Here is a 23706-nt window from a genome sequence, read left to right on the forward strand (position 1 = left end):
ACATGAATAAGGCACTGCAACCTTTTTTGTCAGGCACATACTGTTTATTCTCTACTATCAGTGTTGGCTTTACTAGTTTACTGTGTTAACTAATGCATGGATATAACAAAATCTACCCAGTCCTAAATACTTATAATTTAAAAGTAATATATGTTTTATTTTAGCCTTACTGAAAACTGTGATTAATTTATTTTATTTTTAAAAAATTAATATTATGCGTTTTGAAATAAAGGTCAACTACCATCAAGGGTACAATATTGGCTGCCATAAACTATGATTGAGAAAGACAATTTTAATAACTAAAGTTCAATGAAATTTCCTGTAAATCATTATGAAAACTTTCCTTTATTGATGTTTACATATATCTTTTAAACATTTAGCACATTTTAAAAATTATAATTTATAAGAATAATCATTGTAACATTTACACTTCTGACAATATTATTAAATATACATCATTGTAAATGAAATATAATATTATCCTGGTTATTATAAAGGTAAATAAAATGACATAAATTATTTAACAAAAAAATCTTAACAAAAACACAATATAATACATACATGTGTTATTTCTTTTTTTACTATTCCACATCTTAAATAGTTTGGAGGGGGGAATTGTATTTTTTAGAAAATAAATGTTGTGCTTTGATTAAACAATGAATACTAACAAAAAATCTGAAATGTAATAGGTTTAAGACATAGTAGTTAATAGTAAATAATGTACAAATCATATTTAAGTTCTTATAATAAACAACTAAACTAGATAAAATGTAGTTGAGAATTATATATATTATATACAGAAAAAAAAAATATATGAACTAAATAATCGAATGATAATATAACAAAAAAATGTTTTATAAATAGCCAAAAATCTAATCAATCTCTTTTGTTGTAATTGAGAAACAGTTTTAGCATAGCTGGTACTGGTAACAAATCAATTTTACCTTTCAGAAGTTTACTCAACTCATTTTCTTTGCGTTCGCTTAGAAAGCGGTACAATATCAATTCTCTAGCAACTTCGCTATCAGTATCGCTGTCATAGTTATCTTCACCATTAAACAAAGAGTTATAGATTCCGCCAAAATCATCATCATTATGATCATTTTCCTCAGATGACACCCAGCTATCAGAATCATCAAGGTTGTCATCATCATCATCAGGCTCGGATGAATCACTAGACATTGTCTCCCAAAAATCACTACTGCTATTGGTAGACTGGCTGTTTAAGAGATTTGTGACTGTAGAAGATGATGTGTTCATTCTCATTCTTTTTGTGTTTTCTGGTTTTTCTGGCAATGTCTTATTTTGTTCAGAACATCCAGCTTCAGATGATTTTCTTTTGGTATCTGATTCAGTTTTCTTAGGTAAACTTTTATCACATTGTTCACTTGTATTTTTTTCTTCAACATAATCAACATAATCAACATCATCTTCATCATCATCATCATCATCATTATTGTCATCATTGTCACCGCTGTTATCGTCATCATTATCTTCTTCAATGGCCTCGTTCCCAGATGTTGAACCCAGATCTGATATTGCCTCGTCTAAACCAGCAAATGTATCTACAATGTTCCGTAAACTAACCATTCCTCTATCATTTGCACCATATTGTATGCGGACAAATTGACTTAATGGATCTTCAGAACTAAAAAATTTTTGATCGTAACTTTTAGTTGGCTTACATTTAGTGCGCATTTGCAAGCCAGGATGACTTTCATTCAAGCAATCTCGTATGGAAGCACGAATGTTTGATCTGCATAGCTCTTGTAAACTCAATGGTTCAACAGTAGCTGAAAAACAACAAAAATTTAAAATTTATTTATTTTTAATTTACAATTGGTATATTAACTTACGAAACTTTGCAACTTTGATAGTACTACATTTTTCTGGTACAACAAGATCAGCAAACGATACTTCCAAAACTTCAATTGTTTTCCATGAGTATTCACCTTTCCTTATTACTTTTACGAGGAACCCTTCCAATGGCATAACTAATACACCACCAATCTAAATACAGATAAGAAAAGTTTATTTCATTTTATTATTTAAGATTTACTTTTGAATAAAATAGTACTTTAATAAGGGCCTTCATAAATAAAGATTCCGCAGGTGGTACTCCAGCTCCACAATAGACTCTATCATAGTAACCCACTGACAGCAGTTCACATGCATTTCCTATATAAGTAATAACATTTTAAAAATATTAAGAATAATTTTAAGCTTTTATGGTACGTCAATATTGACTTATAAGTTAATAATAATAATACATGATATATTATTATCCGTAATTAAATTAATATGTAATATAGGTTATGTATTAGGGTATTTTTTTGGAAAAAACTAGTTCAACCTATAGTATTACTAATAGAAAAATAAACTATTATACTCCGTTCCACAAGAGAACGCAACCTGGTGGCACATTAAATTTGTCAATCTTTGTGAATCCATTCCCCCAAGATAACCAGTCCGTTAACTTTATGTCAACAGACAAAATCATATTCCGAGATACATATGCTGATAACGACATGGTGTTGGCAATTTGGCCTTGAGATAGCAAAGCTCCGTCGTTTATATGTAGAAGCGAATTGCATTGTTTTGTAGCACAGAGCAATGGAGTATAATAATCAATATGCATATGATAAAATATTGATGGAAATATTAACTGACAGATAAAATAAATTATAATTGAATAATGAATTCAAACTGATCACATTTATATTACACTGACCTGTTCGAAAAGGAAGACTCAAAAACTACTTATATAGCAGAACCAACTACCCAGGCTTTTTTAATTTATTATAAAATGGATTTTGTACAGGAAATGTTAAATACTATTATCTTCAAGAGACTTACAAGTTATATCCTATTTTTTAAACATTTGATCAGACCTTTTTCACAAGATTCTAATTATTTATAAGTACTTATTTAATTAACACGAATAAAGTATATTATTATACCTTCGATGAATACAGGTTCACAAAAGTCAAAATAATCAATTGCTGCAGAATTTTGTTTAAATTCTTCCAACTTTTGATGAGCAATTTCTATTGAAGAACCATGAATTTCAATGCCATGATTGACACCATTAACACCTATAAAAAAAAATAAGGCAAATTGTTGATAGTCAATTTAAACTCTGAAAAATATAAATGGGTGGTAGTACAATGAATAAATATTGAGATAAAGCTTACCCAATAAAAGACCAGCTAGGGTACTAAAATACCCTATCCCAGAACCAATGTTTAAAAACTTATGACCCTTATGGAGATCCAAACATTCTAAAACTGTAGCATAAACACTTGGTGCAGACAAATGAACATCTCCTGATTGCCAAGCACTGTCTCTATAGGCGTTTAGTTTATTATCATTGGTATAATATAATCCTCGGTCAACACTTCTGAACACTTTTTCCACATTAATTGTGTGTATATACTCTCTCTTAATTAATGTATTTATAAGCTCGTCATTGCTGTTGTCAGTGCGATCTGTACTAATAAATTGACCCATCTTGATTGATTGTTAAACAGCCAATATAATATAATATTGTAATCAACTGCAAACCAAAAAACAAATCCAAGTTAACATTGTTAAGTAGTGAAATTACAAAATTGATTGATATCAAAACGGTGCAAAATAAAAGCAATTTATTATTAATTATTTTCAGTTTAGTTTGGTTTTACAAGTCAATAAAGAAATATTTAAAAGCATAATAAATAATTAACAAGGTAGGTACTATTTATTTATTACTGTGAATATTATTATGTATATTGAGTTTAGTAGATTTTCTGACATGATTTACAATCTAAACCCACGCATAAAGAGATGTTTTATGTGTACTAGTTTATCTATTTCGTTGTAAGTACAACACCGATTTGAGAAAACCGTCGACAACGGGACTATGTTTGCTATACGATCAGACCACCGCATAGGTAGACCATTTTAATAAATATTATACAAGTAGGAGGTACCTACAGATTTTTACAATGCCCACACGTACCTATCAAATATCAATCGCAGTTCAGGTTTTCGCGTTCCAATAATCGTCGACGACGTCTTGAAATCTCACAAGACGCGTAAACGAAATGATAAATATTACGCAACAACACAAAACGCCGGGACAAGACGAAGTAACATTACTTCTCTATTAAATATTTACTATTATAACTAATCGCAATATCATATTAAAACTATTAATAATGAGATATTGTACTACCTTTTGTATTTATACCGTGGTGGCGAGTCTGTATGACGGCGTAGCGTTATCTTTAGCGTCACTATTAGCTGTTGTTGTTGTTTTTGTTACATATTCAATTGATATATTTCAGCGTCGTCAATTAATGATGATTGTAATATCGTTTTTGTATAATCGAAACGGAATGCTACGGAGAAAAATCGATAGACGCATTTAACGTAGGCAAGACAATAATAAAAAGTAAATACATAAAAGATAAAACAGTTTCAAAGTATTGTACTATTATGATGCATCTACAAATCTACACAGTTGTTGTATGTCAGTGTACTCAGTGATCCAGTATGAGACAAGATTACAAGACGGCACAAGTCATTTAGACCAAACAGTCTGCGCACCAGGACGTCCAGTGCACCAGTACGCGGCTGATCGATGATATGTCGTCGAAACAGTCGAGTGGTCTACGGCCAATCAGCAATCATGTTCATTGCCCAATACACAGAAGAATTTTACCGTCCTATGACCAAACAGTAAACATATCCCCACACAGGTTGGTCACCGGAAAGTCACTGGCACGAACATATTATAATAGTCACTAGCAGTACTACCACAGAATAAATTTAATTTAATCTATTCTGTGGTACTACTTATATTTAGTTATATCTTTAACCGTGGTAGCGGTCCATCATGCAGCAAATTGATGATACCAAAAATCTAATTCTATACCGTCTTTTCTGAAGTATGGGCGCGGGTAGATTCTTTCGATAGTCGACCATGGCTGGTGGTACACCTGCGAGGTTTTCGGAAATTGTTTTTGTTCAATTCGCCCACGATGAGAAGATAGCTGATACCATGATTAAAGATATACCCACAGATATAGATAAAAAATTGTGCATAAATTATGTGTTTTTAATATTTTTCAACTGCTATTGTAAAAATATGATAGAAGTCGTGTATTATATTTTGACGATTTTTGACCAAACAAATTTATTGATATATCATATTATATAAAAAAAATCCAATATAAGAAAATCGCTACATGAGAAATCGAGTAAATATCCAATGATATTAAAATTTGACACTCATAAAAATTTTATTTGACTTTCCGGTAAATATTTTTTTTTTTTGATAAAAGTAGACAAACTAATGAGGAATCTTGTATTAAATTATCAAATCTCAGATAGATAGATAAAAAATTGTATGAATCAAAATTCTAACTCGAAATAATTTGCACATTTTCGTGATTTTTACGTAATTTATCAAAATTCGAACTAAATGCTAATAAAAAAAAATTGGGACTTTTTTAAATATTTTTCAACTGCCATTGTAAGTATATATTAGGAGCCTCGTATTAAATTTCAAGCTTGTTGACTCAACGAATAAAATTAATAATTTAGAAAAATTAATGACTCTTAACAGCTGTAATAACTGATAAGTTGTTTTCTGTAGGTCGGTAAAAAAATACAATGAGGGGGATATAATCCCTAACCTCACCCCCCCCCCCCCCCTGAGCACGACACTGCGTATTAGATATAGTCATAATTTTATTGCTGGTATTTCAAGAATGAATTCAAAATTTTTTTTTTTATTTTTAGAAGAAAATATGGCATAATTTTTGATTTTTCAAATTTTTATTTTTATAAAATGTGTATTTTAGGTTGCTTTATATGAATGTAAAAAAAATCCTGGACAAACTTCGTTTTGAAGTTATTGAAAAAAAACTTCAAAAACTTCATTTTTTAAAATTTTTTTTCCAAACAGTGTTTTTAGTGTGCTTTTTGTAAGAATGTAAAAAAAAAGAACGAATAAACTTCATTTTGAAGTTATTGATAAAAAACTTCTAAAACTTAATTTTTTTGGTTACGCGTATTTTTTTTAAAAAAAAATACTTAGAATTGAATATTTTTAAATTTTTTTTTTTTTAAATATGTGGTTTTTACCGCCAGTATATTGGTAAAATAAAAACTTACCTAACATACTTACTTTTGAAGTTTCTACAAATATTAAAAATTGACTAATTTATGAAAAAATGTAATACGCAGGTAAACAGGTAGTTATAATTTTATTTATAAAGACAATATAATAATATAATATTTATATATATAGGTTAATAGGAAGTTACCAACATTAGCAATCGTTAATTGTGCGGAAAACATAAATCCATAATATTATTATTCAATTAGATAAAATATATAGGTACAGATCATACATATACATATTACCTACAGATAATGTAGTATTTAATTATTATAATATCTAGAAAAAATAAGATAAAATGTTCATTCTATTTTGTCCGATAGCAAACTGTAGGATTGTCATTACGATTGTTAAACTAGTATTTTGTTGTTCAGTTTTAAATTTAGTTTGTTAAAATGACATCAATAATTGACATTTATAACATATTCGAGCATAAAACGAGGGGCCATCTGTCCATGCCGGTTATAATAGTGTCTTACAGTCCTGGGGCCTAATAATAATTTTATTAATTAAATGTAATAAAGGCCTCTTATTTTTAGAATTATGTCCTAGCACAGCTTATTCCGACGGTTTCGTTTGGCGATGCAAACAAACGTATATGAGGACCGAAAAAGTGTCCCTAGAATTTATTCGAAATCAAATTAATATAGGTCGACAAGCATCTGTTGATTGGGCCTCGTTCCACCGAAAAGTCGTATTTGACGGGATGATACTATACGACACCAAAAAATCGCAAAGTAGATTTAGTTTAAACATTCCGGGCTAGCGTAGTACCTAGCATGTGAGCAATTCTTAGTGCTTTATTCTTAAAAAATACATCGTAAAACGTGTAACAGGGATGATAATTGTTGAAATTGACGAATCAAAATTCGGAAGGCGAAAATACCACAGAGGACATCACGTTGAAGGCTAATTGGGTATTTGGTGGAGTTGAACGCGGAACAGGTCGTTGTTTCCTTGTACCGGTAGAAAAACGTGACAAAGAAACACTATATTATAAACCATAATAAAAGATTGGATTCGCCCAGGATGACTGTTTAAAAGACGAGAGATATAGTCATTTGTCGGTAAACCATTCCCTAGAATTTAAAAACCCGGAAACTGGCACACCCACAAATAACGTCGAACGACTGTGGCGTCAAGCTTCCATGACACAGTACTTAAGAAAAAACCATTTTATGCACGTTATTTGGCCAAATATATGTTCTTTATGTTCTTAAAGGTTTGCCGTTCTTCGGGCCTAAATCCTTTGGTTGAATTTCTCAAACTTGCGGCACAAGTGTACGACCCAAATGGACCAATTTTAGAAACAGAAACAACTCAAAATAATTCTGAATCGGATTCAGATAACGAGGAAGATGATTTTAGATTCTGAGTTTTATTTGTAAGGTAAAAAAGCTTAACATTTAATACAAAGCTTCTATTATGTTGTTAAAATGACGTTTGAAAAATATCAAAAATCCTTAGTCACAGTTTTTTTTTTAATAAGCATTTAGAGTTCAAAAATTGACAAAATATGGGAAAATCACGAAAATTTGCAAATTATTTTGAGTTGAGTATTCATAAAAATTTTTCTTTTAAAATCTAAGATTTGAAAATGTAATACAAGATTATCCATACGTTTGTCTACAAGAAAGTCAAATTAAATTTTTATGAGTGTTTGAAATTCATATTTTTACAACATTTAATATTCACTCGATTTAACATGTAACTATTTTCTTATTTTGTTGTAATTAAAATATACGAATGACTGTAGAATAGTGTAGATACTTAAAGATTTCACTGAATATTTATGTTTTCATTTTCTATACACCATACAGTTTTGGAAATAATTTGACTCTTTTTGAGCTGTTTACGGACATTGTCAGTATTCAATTTTTTTAGTTTTTTTTTCTATAAATATCAATAAAATTTTATTTGTTGTGTAAAAAAAAGTGAAAATGTAATGCAAGGCTTCTGATATATTGTTACAATAGCAGTTGAAAAATATTAAAAATACATATTATGCACAATTTTTTTTTATAAGCATTTTAAGTTCAAATTTTGACAACATTTATCAAATTTAAAGTTTAATAATTATTTTGTAGTTAAAAATTTATAAAATGTTCAACTTTTATAGCTAAGGATAGAAAATTTAAAACAAGGCTCCACGTAAATAGGTCATATATAAATTACTTTATTCACAATAATATCATCAAATATATTTGGTAATATCATAGGCTGACTGACCGTTTTCGCTCAGAATCGTTTTTCTTATACAATGATATAGTATATCATTGAATTCGACTTTAACTCCATTCATTACAGTGACCCAATTGTAACCTACTGTACAGCAGATCGACATCCACTTATCCACCTTTTTGTTTTTTGCTTCTTAAAATATTTGGAATTTTCAATTTTGACCTCCCAATAGTATCAATTAGATTCACTTTTCTACCAGGAAAGATGCTAATCTCAAAAATTAAACCATTTCGCTCCGCTCAGAATCTAATATTGTAACGCTTATAATTAAAATTATTCACTTGCATTGTGTACTTGCAAAGGTACTTATAAACTATTGTCAACATAATCTGTTCAAAGCTTGTATCGATGTATATAGTAATAAATTTAATATTTGGTAAATTAGTAAGTGGGCCGATAATTGAAACTTTTAAAGTAGGTACCTATACATTATTATATTTTATTATAACACAATATAACACATAATAACCTTTGCAAATGTAATGTTTTCGGAAAAAGTCAATTCAACCAACTGGTATTAGGATTTAGGGGTATTATACTTATAGTAAAATTAATTACTTTAATAGTTTAATAGCAATATCATAAAATAAACTTAGTAATAATATAGTCTTCACTCAGAATCGTCTTTCGTATTCAACGATTTTATATCATTCAATCATTGAATTGAAATTTAACACATCCGTACCTACAGGCTACAATGACCATTTTAGACACCTTATCCAACTGTAAAGCACAGTGGTTCCCACTTGCGTATATTTTAAATATGTGTCTTATATTCCTAATTGAATGCATTTTTAAAAAGTTTTCTGAATTTAATAAAAAAAAAAAACAATTTGTTAAAATATTATATTATATAGTGATATGTAGGTACTATAATATTTCTCAATTAAGCTGTAAATGCTGTCCGAAACAACAACGCCTTTGTCGACTGTCTGTCTTCTATGTAGATCGATGAAAATAATAATGTACTTATACATATGAGTTTATTACACATTTTTAATTCTCTATAATAATTGTTTTTCAATTTACTTTTCTTAGTAGAAATGTCACGCTGGAAATCGAAAACGATTCTGCGCCGTTGCGCTGGCACGTATATAATAACATTATGTGAATGTTTGATAAAAATATTATAAATCATTTAAACCGGGAAACTAACATATATTCAAAATTGTAAAACGAAAACCGATCTGCTAATTTATAGCCGTGCGCAGACTTTTGGTTCCGGGGGTGCACACTAAAAATTAGGGCCCACAATAATTTTGAAAATAATCATAGATACAGACGAATGTTTTAAAGATGTCAAATGCACTAAAAATATTTATTTTATTTTATTATTCATTCTAATAAATATTACATAACAATATATGGATATACAATCTTATAACGATAATCGACGTTTAAAAGGAACAACATTTTTAAATTCGTCAATAATTTAATTTACACTTAATTAATAATTAGGGCCCTTGTCGTTTTTAGTGAAGGGTCCGGGGGTGCCCAGGTGCCCATGTACGCACACCTATGATAATACTATGTTAACAAATTAATTACCCACTTCGCTAAATTATATACAATTTTACAAGAAACTTTTTTTCACTCGGTGGCTGCTGCTCCTTTTAATAAATTAAAAATTACCACGATATAATATAAATAACGATATGTCGACATACCTATATACACATATATTGTTTACGTGTGCTGTTGTAAAAATATGATAGAGTGAAGGTTTGGGATGGTCCTTTTTTTACGGTCAAAATTATTGAAAATGTAGTGACTATTTTTTTGTTTTTGTTGGCTGTAGGTCAGAGGTTGTAACTTGTCAGTTGTTACTGGCTGAGCCCTGACATCTAACTCCCGAGATTCGATGAACCTAGTGGAAGGACCAAGACGTGGTCCTTGCCTAAAGCAGTAAAGACCGATAAAGATTTAAAATCTGAATATCTGATAGATGAATTTCAAATATGGTTACAGGAAGATTCAATAGGTATTGATAAATGACAATCTCGATTCACGGTGTTAGGGGACTTGCCCCTTTGCCGAAAATCGAAATCATAATTCAGACAATTCAGTGATTCACATTTGAACATTAAACATTAAACGTTTGAACATTTTCCACGATGGCACGATAAGCCCAATGCCCAAACAATGCCGAAGCTGACCACTGACCAGTGACCAGTGCTAACAATATTACTCAAAAAATTACTTCAAATTTCTCTTATTTACAGTTTTGCGTTGGGTAACGTTTTTTTTAGTTTCTCCAAGGCGTATTATATTATAATACTATAATAATATCTGTATTTCCATCCCCCCTCCCAGTGGGGTATAGGCAAAAATCGATTTCTATTTCACGTCTTCACCCCCAAGGACCAATGCCCACACGAATACAATGGTGTATATGAATAGAATGATATAAAATACGAATTCTGTTTTTAAGTTTTTAAATAAGTTAACTATGATAAATTAATGTATTTTGTCATGCAGTTACCTACAATGAGTACCCATCTGACACTCGTGTAGTCGTGTGTGAATAATGTATATATGAAAATACATCGTCGATGTACTATATAATATATATTATTATCGATACTTATAAGAACATTTTACATTTGTTTGTATTATCTATAAATCTATAGTTATAGGATACTATAAGTATATGTATATCTATAGACAGTAACACTATAGTCAGTAGTCAGTCGTAAATCGTAATTCGTAACTCGTGTTTCGTAGCCAGTCAGCTACCAGCAGGCAGCAACCAGCATTCTTCGTTCAGTTGTGGCGCCTCAGTTCATTCAGTTCAAAAAATATTGGACGTTCGTGTTTTGGTTGTTGTTTTTTACTCCATGACATTTCGTTCTACTCTGCTCCACTCGTGTTACCAACAACCAATAAATTACACTTTTTTATCATTTAACTCGTCTTCACCTATGGTTAATGTATATACTTATAGAATTGTCCAGTGACTTTATTAGTTATTACTTATTACTTATTAGTTATTAGTAGACTGTATACACCAGGACCAGACATTCTATCTGGAATAGAAATTTGAAAATAAACATTATTGAATACAACATAATACATTCACTTTTAATCTTCTCTACTTGTTTATTTACGTTTATTTACATAATTATTTTATGAAGCGAATTTGAAAAAAAATACAATGTATTTTAAAAATATTTATTTTTATCGTGTTTGAAGTTTATGGAGACTTTTTAATGAATAGTGATGTTTACATGTAAGTCGAAGTATAATATATCAATATACACTAATTAATAATAAATAATATTAATATATTTTATAATACGGTATTACAGATAAAACAAATACATAAAAACATTCATACTTTCTTAATTTTTCATATTTTGTAATTGTTTGGTATAATATAATTTAACAATTTATTTTTTCTTTATAAAACTTAATTAATGTTAATAATATTACAATTAAATATATATTATTTATGATTTGCATACCTAAATAGGGATAAATATCAAAATGTATTGTTAAAATCATTCATTATTGGAAAATATGAATTTATTTTACTGTATACTTAATGCTTAATTATTTTTATGTTAATTTCACATTAAGTTTTAATTTTTTATATTTTAATCAACTGATATTAAAATTTCAGTGTAATAAAATTCCTGATAATATAGTTTTTGTTTTTAATTCACATTGCTTAATTTTTAATGATTTTTTAAAACTGTTGTTAATTGGAAATATTAAGAATCTATTTAACTATTTAAAATTGATATGGTAAAATTAATTACATGAGTGAAGTGATGGTAATATACATTATTGTTAGCATTTCAAAAATATTATTTAAATATACTTGTAAATTTAAGGTAGGTAATACATACATTTTTCATTAGTTATTATTAATTTAAAATTTACAATTTATACAACATGAATATAAATCGATTCACAACAATATCAATAGGTACATTTGATATCGAGTATTATAATAACAAGAGTATATTATATACTTTTGTTAAATAAGATATAAGTGGTTAGCACTTTTTTAGAAAGCCGTCAAACATTTAAAAAATAATTTTAATTTTAGCCCATTAGAGATAGGTACAAGGTAGCTATGATAGTGATGCATATACAGGTGATGTTTTGTAGCTATGTTTGTTTATAAGGTATTGTTTGAAATAGAAATTTAAGCTCCAGATTTAAAGACTATTTTTATATTGGCTACTAATACAAATATTTTAGTATGAACTTTATATCTAGATACAATTTTAATTTAAAATTTATAAATTGTTGAATGTTATATTTTTGGTTGTTTCAAGTAATTTTAGTACCTATAGTAAATTTGATGTGACTATGATATATAAGTTTGTTCCTTTATGTATTGGATTAGAGAATGTAACTGATAAGCAAATATCTTAAGTTTATTCTTATGTGTTAGAATATCAAATACTTGCAGGGCTTTGCCCGGTAGTTATAAAGAAAAACTATTAAGTAGAGTTTGGATATTTTTCTAACTTAGTAGCAATTGTTTCAGTAAGGAAATTAATTTGGTATATAAAGTATAGTGTAGAATGGAAACTTAGGAAACCAAATTAAAAGTTGGGAATAATGTTGATAACTCAGATTAAAACTGAACAATGTTACTATCTTTTAAAAATTACATTACTAAACCATTTTTGAAATATTATTTTATCAATTTGATTCTTAATTTTTTGGAAGTTCTGATAAAATGTAGGTATGGATTGTTGTGTTTTTTGAACCTTAAATATTTTCTCAATAATACTACTGTAGAATAATAAAATATGTATTGAAATTTTTTTAGTAATTGAAGACATTTTCCAGGGTTTATATGATAACTTTACTGAAGAAAACATGGAAGAATCTGATGAAAATATAGAAACCATAATGGATGTAGATTCATTTGAAGATTGTGATTCATTGCTGTATAGTGGTTATGATGATACAAGTGAAACTAATTTTCAGTGCAACTTACCTCGATACTCTTCGCATAATGAATCACTGATGGTGATTGAAGATGATGATTCATTGAGTGACATCAGTAGTAGTGGAAATATAGATGTAAGAAACGAATTGAATAAGCCAACTTCAATTAAAACACCTGAACAAAAAATAATTCTGAGTGATGATTTAGAAGATGATTCTGATTCTGATATAGAAATATTTGAGCCATTGGGGCAATTAAATAAAAATACTGTATCTGGTGCTACTAAAAATACAAATTTATTTACAAGACAAAAAGAAAATAATTCTTTAAATGTAAAGAAATTTTTTAAGCATAACACCTCTTTGGTCAAATTAAATCCTTCAGTAAAATCTAACCAATTTAAAATAGCATCCACTGCTACAGTTAACAGACCGAAAACTACAACTACACATTTACAACCAGAGTCATCAGGTAGTACTGAAATAGGTCTTAATAAAAGTTTTTTGAACCCAAAACAACAATTGAAAACCACATCTTCAAATGAATCAAAATCAGAAGTTTATTTAGTTCCACACAATGGTATGAATTATATGATGAGAAAAGGAATACCTACAAGAAGTCCATTGTTGAAGTCTAATTCTTCTTCATCACCCACATTAAAATCACCCAGTACTGTAATTAGACCAACAGAACAAAAAAAACAATTTATGGTTATGTCTTCAAAAGATGCATTAAGGGATGGAAATAAAGAAGAGTCTAAATTCATAGCTCGAATGCAGCCTCTCCCTGGGGGAAAATATAAAATGGTACCAGATCAAGGACAGGTACCTATTAATTTAGAAAGTGTATTCAAACGAAACCCTAATTTTACTAAACAAAAATTGGCTACACATCCTACTCCAAATGGACATAAAGTTAGTGATATTTTTCATATAGGAAATTCATATCAATTAGCAAATTTTAAGGAAACTAGACAATTTCAGCATAAAACACTAGATATACCATCTGTAAAGTCTTCTTGGAGTAAAATGTCTAGAACAGCTGAACTTAGCAATGCGAGTAGAAATAAAAAGTTTATTACTCATACAGTTACAAGTAAAGATCCAATAGAAAGGAATTCAAAAATGTTTGCTCAAAACTGTGAGGCTAAAATAAATACAAATTGTCACCAAAAAATGAGTTCTTCGCCTAGGTTTATTCAGCTGTCATCAAACTCAGAATCTTTAAAACAATCAGATAGTCTACCGTTAAGTCATACTAGATATGGTTGGTATAAAATATTATTTAAAATCCTTTTTTGTTTTTCCATTAACTACTTTTTATTTGTTTTAATTTAGGTAAAATAACTAAAAATGATCATAAAACAATTCAGTTATTATCTTCAAAATCTAAAACAAAATTGAATTCTTATAAAATGCTAAAAAATGGCGGAGATCAATTAAATAGCTCTGATGATGAAATAATAAAAGTAAATAATAGTGAAACTCGTAGATCACAGGTATTGTTTGTTGGGATTAAGTTAAAATTCTGTTTTAAACACAATTAATAATTTTTTTTTAGAATTTAAATATTAGAAGAACAGTTGAAGAACATTCAAATAAGCATAAAGTATCATTATCTGACGAAATTATTGATTTAGATGCTCAAAGTGATTCTTCTGACGAAGGTAACAAATATATTATATGCTTAATCTGTATAATTGAATAACATTTTTAATACATATTTAAATGTCTATTTGCAGATGATACATCTGATCAATTTATTTCTTGCAAATATGAATATTGTGATACATTGGTCTATGAACCTGAATTGATTGATGATTTATATTGTAGTTTGGCATGTAAACATTTAGATAAAAAACAAACATTACCTGAAGAAGAAAATTTTATTAATGAAACTTCCAATCAATCCGACAAAGCTATAGTTGATCGTAAAAACCTTTTAACAAAATTGGAAAATAGAATAAATAAGAGGAAACAGAAGTTAAAAACTTCTTGTCCTGACGACATGGTTAAAGAAAATGACGATTTGAATGAACAGTCAATACATTTATTTAATAAACCATCAAAAGAAGAAAGTCAACCTCCTCTAAAATCATTACTGCCGATTAATTCTCCAGAAGTAATAGATGATGACGACGACGGTGATGATGATGATAATAATTATTTTGATCTAAAAGTATACTTTTATACATAATAATTTAATTTTTGATTAAGTCAGTATGTTTATATTTTGTTTTAGCCTCTTATAGAAGATACAGATATATTAAAGTATATGACAGGGCTGCAATTTAGATCTGCCCCTAAAAAATTGTTTGATAGACCTTTTCCAACTGAAAAGAACTTATTTGTAGTAGGACAAAAACTAGAAGGCATTGATCCTAAACATGAAGCTTTATTCTGTGTATTGACTGTATCAGACGTTTGTGGTAATTGTTAATTAAATTCAATTTGGTGCCATAGGTGCAAATAGGAAATTTTATTGAGATATTATTTAAAATAATGTGATTGGAAAAAGCGCTTGGCTTGATTTGAAATATTTCTAAAATTAAAATTGTTTTTTTATTATTTATGTACAATATTAAAAGTGATTTCCTGTTGGACTTGAAAAAAATAGTTCATCATTTACCAATATTTATAGCTTTTTCAATGTTAAGTCGCCCTAATCTATTAAATCACTATTATAAAATTATCAATTTCATCCATATTTACGTGGCCGAAAACTACCTTTCACAAGTAGCCAAGTTGATTAAGTTATTGCTACATTAAATAATTTTGAAGGACTAACTCTTCCATGAATTTTAGGGGTTTCGCATTACTTATAAATTAATGTTTTTTTTCATAACAGTTTAATAACTTTAAATTCTGACATTAAGTAATCTTTACAAATACTGATTAAATCTTTTTAAGTTATTATGTAGTTAATACACATTAATTTATTAGTGTATTAGGGTATCAATTGGGTTATTGAAATTAATAATTAAATATCCATAAAAAAATAATACAAAATAAAATAACTAATATTGTGTTTACTGGTTGCTTTTGAAAACAAAATACACTGATCAATTATGGTACTAACCCAGTTCCCCCAAGCTATTCCATATTTGCGCCTATGCCTGTAACTCTATGCAATGACTTAAATTAATTATATTTTTTATTGTTTGGTATGTTTATATTTTTTTAGGATACCGCATTAAATTACATTTTGATGGTTATGAGAATGATTATGATTTTTGGGTAAATGCAGATTGCCCAAATTTGTTTCATCCAGGATGGTGTGAAATGAATTTGCGCATTCTACAACCACCAAACAATTATGGAAATGCATTTGAGTGGATTGGTTATCTTAGAGAATGTCAAGCTTTACCTGCTCCAAAACGCAATTTTGTCTCTACTAAAAACCTGAATGTAAGCAATAGTCAATTACTATTTTATATTCGTAAAGATTAGTGATAACTGATATTTAACCACAAGATTAAATTTGTACTTCAAATCGTAAAATGTAATTAAAATACAAATTCTAATTTAACCTTAATTTAATATTGGTTACTTAAAAAACAAATTAACTGACTTAGACTTTTTTCATACATATTATCTCATATTTTTTTTTCATTTATTCTGTCATCAGTTAGAAATCTATTTATTTTTGTGGTTACTTGGGCATATTTTACATATAAATATATTGTTGGAAATATTGTTAAAATAGAAACAGCTTAAGCTGCTAGTTTTGTAAATTTTCTTAAGTCATACAATTTTTCCAAGATAATGTTATATAATATGACTCATTTATATGACTATATGTATCATTACAATAATGGTAAAGATAACATAGTTTTATTTAATTACTAGGGCTCGGATTTTAAAGCATATTAAATAACATAAAAAGCACAAAATTGTTTTAAAAAAGCAAAAATAAAGCATATTTTTTTTTTAAAAAAAGCAAAAAAAAGCATGACCAAAACTTAACATGATTAAATTAGTTATAAAACTGAATAAAAATTGAAATATTAATTTAAATTAAAAAAAAGAATTCACTACTAACCATGTATCCGGCAAGATTTCCGTGTCTTTTAACAGCTTGCACATGTTTTTATCTCCGTACATGCTGTTGTACATTATATTTTTTTTCATATGACACTTTTATTTCACTAAGTTTGCAATATAAAATCGATTCATCTGTTTGAAAAAATTCTTCATTAACTTCTAACACTAATTTTTTTTAAAAATGAATTTGTTTTAATTTGTTTTAATACTATAAAACTTAAATTTTGAACTGGTCGAAAATGATGTTATACGATTACTGAGCGTAGGTTCTACAGGCTATATGCAATAGCCGATAAGCTATCAACCTGTCTGTACATCTAAAATCTATAACTATTTATATTATACATAGATATAAAATCAAGCCGATAACATAAACTATAATAATCCAATACAACCATTTAGTCCGTATTCTGGGTTTTCACATTTCTTATTAATTAAACAAACATTTTTTTTAAGTGAAAACTCTCACTTCGAATTCCACAGTTAGAATAACTGAAAAAAAGCAAAAAAAGCATTTACACAAAAAAAAGTCAAAAAAAGCAAAAATTAAATCGTTTATTTGGAATCAGAATTACAAGAAACAAATGTATGTATAAAAATTAGATTTTTATTTTACATATATAAAAAGAAGCATTTGCTTTAAAATCCGAGCCCTAGTAATTATCATTATTTTGTTAACTTAAAGCATTAAAATTATATTTATAAAATATTATTTTTTATTCATAGAGTTGTAAAAATCAACACAAATTTCATATCGGAGGTAAATTGGAGGCATTAGATAAATTAACCCGTACACTTCCAAAACAGTTAATTTGTGTTGCCACTGTTGCTGATATCTTGGGTAATCGTGTTCGTATTCATTTTGATGGATGGACAGATGATTTTGATTATTGGGTGGATATTACATCAACCAATATACATCCAGTAAGGTGGTGTGATAATAATGGTCGAACTTTGTCTCCACCTAGTGGTTATAATGGTAATTTGTTATTTTTAACATAATTAAGTGCATACTAAAATATTACAATTTATTTAGATATGAAAGGAAGAAAACCTTTTAATTGGACTGAATACTTAGCAGAGACAAATAGTGAACCTATTCCCGAAGAAGCATTTATTCGTAGACCTTTGCGTGATTTTTCTAATGAAATGATAATTGAAGTTGTTGATCTTGTTGTTCCAAGACTATTGAGAATTGCTAAGGTAGTAGATGTTAGAGGGGATGAACTAAAAATTGTTTATGATGGATTTGATAATGATTATGCATACTGGGTTGAAGACGATAGTCCAGATATTCATCCTGTTGGATGGTCATCAAAAACTAACCATCCAATTGAACTGCCTCCAGGTATAAATTTACTGATTATATAAATAAATATAGTTAAGTTAATGAATTTTGTCTAAACTCGTGTATTATCTTTAAGAGGATGTGATACCCACATGTGTTGTCCCCCCCGTCTTACAAGTGCATAACATAGCAAAGTTTAGCACTGAGTTAAATACAGAATAAATGGGCAAACTAAACATTTCAAACGATCAATGTTTTCATTATTTGTTTTCTCTACAGTTAATTAAGAGGACGCTGTATAGTCTGTCTTACAAGTGCGTAACATAGCAAATTCTACTTAAATTTTAATTTTTAAGCGAGTTATGAGTACTTTAAAATGTACAAACAATTTACAATTTTAAAATACTCAAAGCTCGCTTAAAAATTAAAATTTACTAAAAAGTTCATGAGGTTGTCTAGATAATAATCTTACCTTTAGATTTTATGAGAGGTAAATTTACTCTAATTTTTAAACTAATGGAGATATACGTGTTCTCCTTTGAGAAGAATTTGCTATGTTGTAAGACAGACTATACAGCGTCCTCTTAATTAACTGTAGAGAAAACAAATAATGAAAACATTGATCGTTTGAAATGTTTAGTTTGCCCATTTATTCTGTATTTAACTCAGTTCTATGTAATTTTAGATTCTGAGCGAAGCGATGAATGTATTGATTTTACAATGTGTTTTTTTAAAAATTGTTTTTTTTATTTTTGTGTCTCATCACCTTTTAGGACAGTAAAAGTGCTTGGATTTTCTTCAACAGTAACTTTTCTGATAGGCAAGTGAATCTAGTTTGTACTTTAGGGGGTCCAAAAGAAAAATTAAGGATTTTGGTTTTTGGTGTAACTCTAAAACAAATGACTGTAGGGACATGAAATTTTGACTGAATATTTTTAATTGCATTTCCTATACACCATAACATTTTCCAAATATTTTGACTTATTTTGAGCTGTTTACGGACATATTGTCAATTTCCATTTTTTTTAGTTTTTTTTTCTATAAATATCAATAAAATTTTATCTGTTGAGTAAAAAAGCTTGAAAATTTAATAGAAGGCTCCTGATATATCGTTCTAATAGCAGTTGAAAAATATTGAAAATACATAGTCTCAATTTTTATTTATAAGCATTTAAAGTTCAAATTTTGACATAATAAGGAAAAATCACGAAAATTAGCAAATTATTTTAAGTTGAGAATTCATAAAAAATTTTCTTTTTAAATCTAAGATTTGAAAATGTAATATAAGATTACTCATAAGTTTGTCTACCTTTATCAAAAAAGAAATGTCTACAAGAAACTTAAATTAAATTTTTATAAGTGTCTGAAATTTATATTTTTACACCATTTGATATTCACTCGATATCTCATATAACAATTTTCTTATTTTATTGTAATTAAAAAACGAATGACTGTAGATACTTGAAAATTTCATTGAATGTTTATATTAGCATTTTCTATACACCATAACATTTTGAAAATATTTTGACTCTTTTTGAGCTGTTTACGGACATTGTCAGTATTCAATTTTTTAGTTTTTTTTTCTATAAATATCAATACAATTTTATTTGTTGTGTAAAAAAGCGTGAAAATTTAATATAGGGCTCCCGATATATCGTTCTAATACCAGTTGAAAAATATTGAAAAGACATATGCACAATTTTTTTTTATAAGCATTTAAAGTTCAAATTTTGACAACATTTATCAAATTTATAATTTATAAATTATTTTGTAGTTAAAAATGTATAAAATGTTTAACTTTCATGGCTAAAGATTGAAAATTTAAAACAAGGCTCCACGTAAATAGGTTATATATAAATTACTTTATTCACAATAATATCATCAAATATACTTGGTAATATCATAAGCTGACTGACCGTTTTCGCTCAGAATCGTTTTTCTTATACAGTGATATTATATCATTGAATTCAAATTTAACACCATCCATTACAGTGACCCACTTATAACCTACTGTACAGCAGAGCGACATCCACTTACCCACCTTTTTAGTATTAACATTTTAATGATTGTTTTTTTATTTTTTGTAAATTTAAGCATCTAATACACTTTGGAGCTGCACTATTCGTGGTTGTAAGGGTTATGGAAATTCATCAAATAGCTTGAAAGTTGATCATATTGAAATAATAGATTGTCCATATGAAATAGATTCATGGAAAACAGCTGTTGCTGGGCTGGCAAAAATGCCTGATCGATTGAAAACTCATAATGTTATAATTAACACAACATTGACAAGGTAGTATTAAATTATATTTTTAAATGTTTTCTGATTGATTGATAACTAATTTAATTGAATAAATGTTATGTAGTTCAAAAATTAAAAGTGATATACATCAGGATGATAAAAATAAGAAAAAAACCAAAATAAATACGGAACATATGAATTTGGCAAAAATCAAGGAAAAAATAAATGAAAAAAGGTACTACAACTTACATACTTATAAGTGTCATTACTTTATTTAATTAAAAATAATTGTGAAAATCAAAAAAAGCTTTAGATTAAATTTGCTGTTGGATGCAAATGATATTGAACCAGAATGTGATACTGTTATTAGAAACCCACTTTTCAATGATACCATTCCAAGCAACAATAACTATAATTTGCAAAAAACACTTGGTTTGGGTCTTGTGGGATATAATTTGGGCTCAGTGTCAATGGAAACACAATCCAATTATTGGACCAGACATAATGCACAACTAGGTATACCATTATTCAATACTACTGATACAAGAGAATGGTCCATTCAAGACGTGGCCTCATATGTTCAAAAAGTGGTGGAATGTTATAACTCAAATATTAACACCAAAGAAGAAATCAGTATATCTGATCGTTTCATTGATCAAGTATGGATTTATTATTATTTTTATTGTTAATTATACATTCTTTAATAAGTAACTATTTGTATAGGGGATTGATGGTGACGCGTTTTTAATGTTAAATCAAGATGAAATAATGAAAGTATTAAAAGTTCCACTAGGTCAAGCATTAAAAATAACCAATGCCATTATAATGTTAAGACATCGAATAACTGGAAATGAATGTATGTAATTGAAACCTACATTCCTCAACGTAAAAATATTGACTTTTACTAATAATATGAACCTTTTTTTCATATAAATCTCAATCGACTCATACAATATTATTATTTTTAAAAGCTTAATTTTAAGTATTTTTTTGTAAGTATTTTTGTGTTCCCTATGATAAATTATAGTTACCTTTGTACATTTATGTTTTGTAAATAAAAACAACTGTTACAAAAAAGAAGAAAAAAAGATTATTTTGAACAGTTCAGTCTTCCGTTTCCATTATTTAATTACAGAAATTTGATGATTACAAAGATGATAAAACTACCTATTTAATTTATGGCTAAAAGTTAATAAAAAATAGTTTATTTTAAGAAAAATAATATCAATGATTATTATAACTACAATTATTTATTTTTGGACAATAATTTTATGTTCTGAATCTATAGGTAAGGTAAAAATTGATATTTATACATGTTTTTTTTTTTTTGAAGACAGGTTTTATAACAAAAAAATATTGAATATTTGTTTTGATAGCCATTTGGATCAAGGTGGAACTTTGGGGGTCAAAATGTATTATTTTGTAGTGATTTAATAATAACCATAGATAAGTACTTGCAATTTTTGCCTAATGTATTTTATATTAGCAAAAATATTTTAATTAACCTCCTTTATTTCGATTTGTTTTTGTTAAAAGTCAAAAAATTTGAAAACTCAATACAAAGTTTCTTAGAAATGGTTCTTGCGGAAATTAAAAAATATCATAAATACATCGCTACTGTTTTCTTTTATATGCATTTTTATGTTAAATTCCGAAAAAATTAAATTCTTGAATATTTTATTTTAATACTTAAGGTTTGAACATTTAAGAAAAGATATATCATAACTTAATAAAAAAAATTATGTTAAGCATTTTAGTCACATTAAATTTTTGTGATTGTTCAAAAGTATAATAAAATTGTATACTCAAATGATTTTAGATTCTGAGCGGAGCGATAAATGTATTGATTTTACAATGATGTGTGTTTTTTATTTTTGTGTCTGTCATCACGGTTTGGGGCAGTAAAACTGCTTCGATTTTCTTCAACAGTTTCTTGTTCGATGAGAAAGTGAATCTAGTTGGTACTTAGGGGGGTCTAAAAAGCATAAGATTTAACATTCCATAATTATTATACTATTATTATCATTATTATTAATATAAATGTCGCCACGATATTATAAAGCATGCGATGTCCACTTTCTATATGTTTTTTATTTTGTTTCTCATGCCGAGCACATACTCCTTTCACGCATATTTACAAAAGTTAATATTAAATATTAATACGCATGCGCGATCTGTTGATGAGAAATGAGAAAAACTTCTCGTGGAAAATATCGCTCCTATACGCCCCGGGTATTGCCAGTATAGGTGTATTCGTAATATTTTGTATGTAATATTGTATTATTGTATGTTGCGTGGACCTTTTCTCGCCTTTTCCCAATTATTTTCAGTAACCTATACAAGGGAATAGCTCAACGCGGTTTTATGTGAAAACAAATCGGAAAATACCATAACTATTATTATTATTATTATTATTATTTTAGATTCTGAGCGAAGCGATGAATGTATTGATTGATTTTATTTTAAACCTCGGTAACCCCTCGGTTTAGCCCATATGGTTTTACCGGTCGAATTCCGCGGTTTAACTATTGTAATACGGGCCCTTAATGTGTTGGCTTTATTGGCATGTCACCGGTCAATACAATAATCATGCCAGATGAGGTTATCGATGAACTGAGCATCCAAAAAATAATAATAGAAAATGGGATTTTATATTATAACTATTTTTTTTGTTTATCGTATTAAACACTGGATTGGCGTTAGTATGAATTTATTATTATGCTATTAGGTACTATACAATTTGTGTTAATTCTTATTTCACCTTGATCCACACTAACTTCAACAAGTTAGGGGATTTTAAAAATGTATATT

General features: G+C 28.0%; 2 protein-coding genes across 3 annotated transcripts; one reads left to right on the top strand and one right to left on the bottom strand.

Moving 5' to 3' along the window:
• Positions 1–326: 326 nt before the first annotated feature.
• On the bottom strand, positions 327–4764 carry LOC132948106 (protein-L-isoaspartate O-methyltransferase domain-containing protein 1-like). Of its 2 annotated transcripts, none has more exons than XM_061018421.1 (6): positions 4217–4764; positions 3195–3556; positions 2961–3095; positions 2078–2178; positions 1857–2010; positions 327–1793 (listed from the first exon to the last, which is right to left on the bottom strand). In XM_061018421.1, exons 2-6 carry the CDS (start codon positions 3508–3510, stop codon positions 877–879), a joined length of 1623 nt encoding a protein of 540 aa, XP_060874404.1. In that variant the 5' UTR covers positions 3511–3556; positions 4217–4764; the 3' UTR covers positions 327–876. The 2 variants fall into 2 exon arrangements, with proteins under 2 accessions (XP_060874404.1, XP_060874405.1); XM_061018422.1 differs by lacking the exon at positions 4217–4764 and adding an exon at positions 4001–4159.
• A 6571-nt stretch (positions 4765–11335) lies between these two features.
• LOC132948977 (uncharacterized) lies at positions 11336–22071 on the top strand. The gene is made up of 13 exons (XM_061019707.1): positions 11336–11639; positions 13220–14588; positions 14660–14820; positions 14883–14988; positions 15064–15500; positions 15564–15750; positions 16506–16729; positions 18092–18344; positions 18402–18713; positions 20748–20946; positions 21020–21130; positions 21203–21554; positions 21619–22071. Exons 2-13 carry the CDS (start codon positions 13250–13252, stop codon positions 21757–21759), a joined length of 3822 nt encoding a protein of 1273 aa, XP_060875690.1. The 5' UTR covers positions 11336–11639; positions 13220–13249; the 3' UTR covers positions 21760–22071.
• Positions 22072–23706: the final 1635 nt, after the last annotated feature.

This window comes from Metopolophium dirhodum, chromosome 7 (genome assembly GCF_019925205.1).
Source record: "Metopolophium dirhodum isolate CAU chromosome 7, ASM1992520v1, whole genome shotgun sequence".
Taxonomy (NCBI): domain Eukaryota; kingdom Metazoa; phylum Arthropoda; class Insecta; order Hemiptera; family Aphididae; genus Metopolophium; species Metopolophium dirhodum.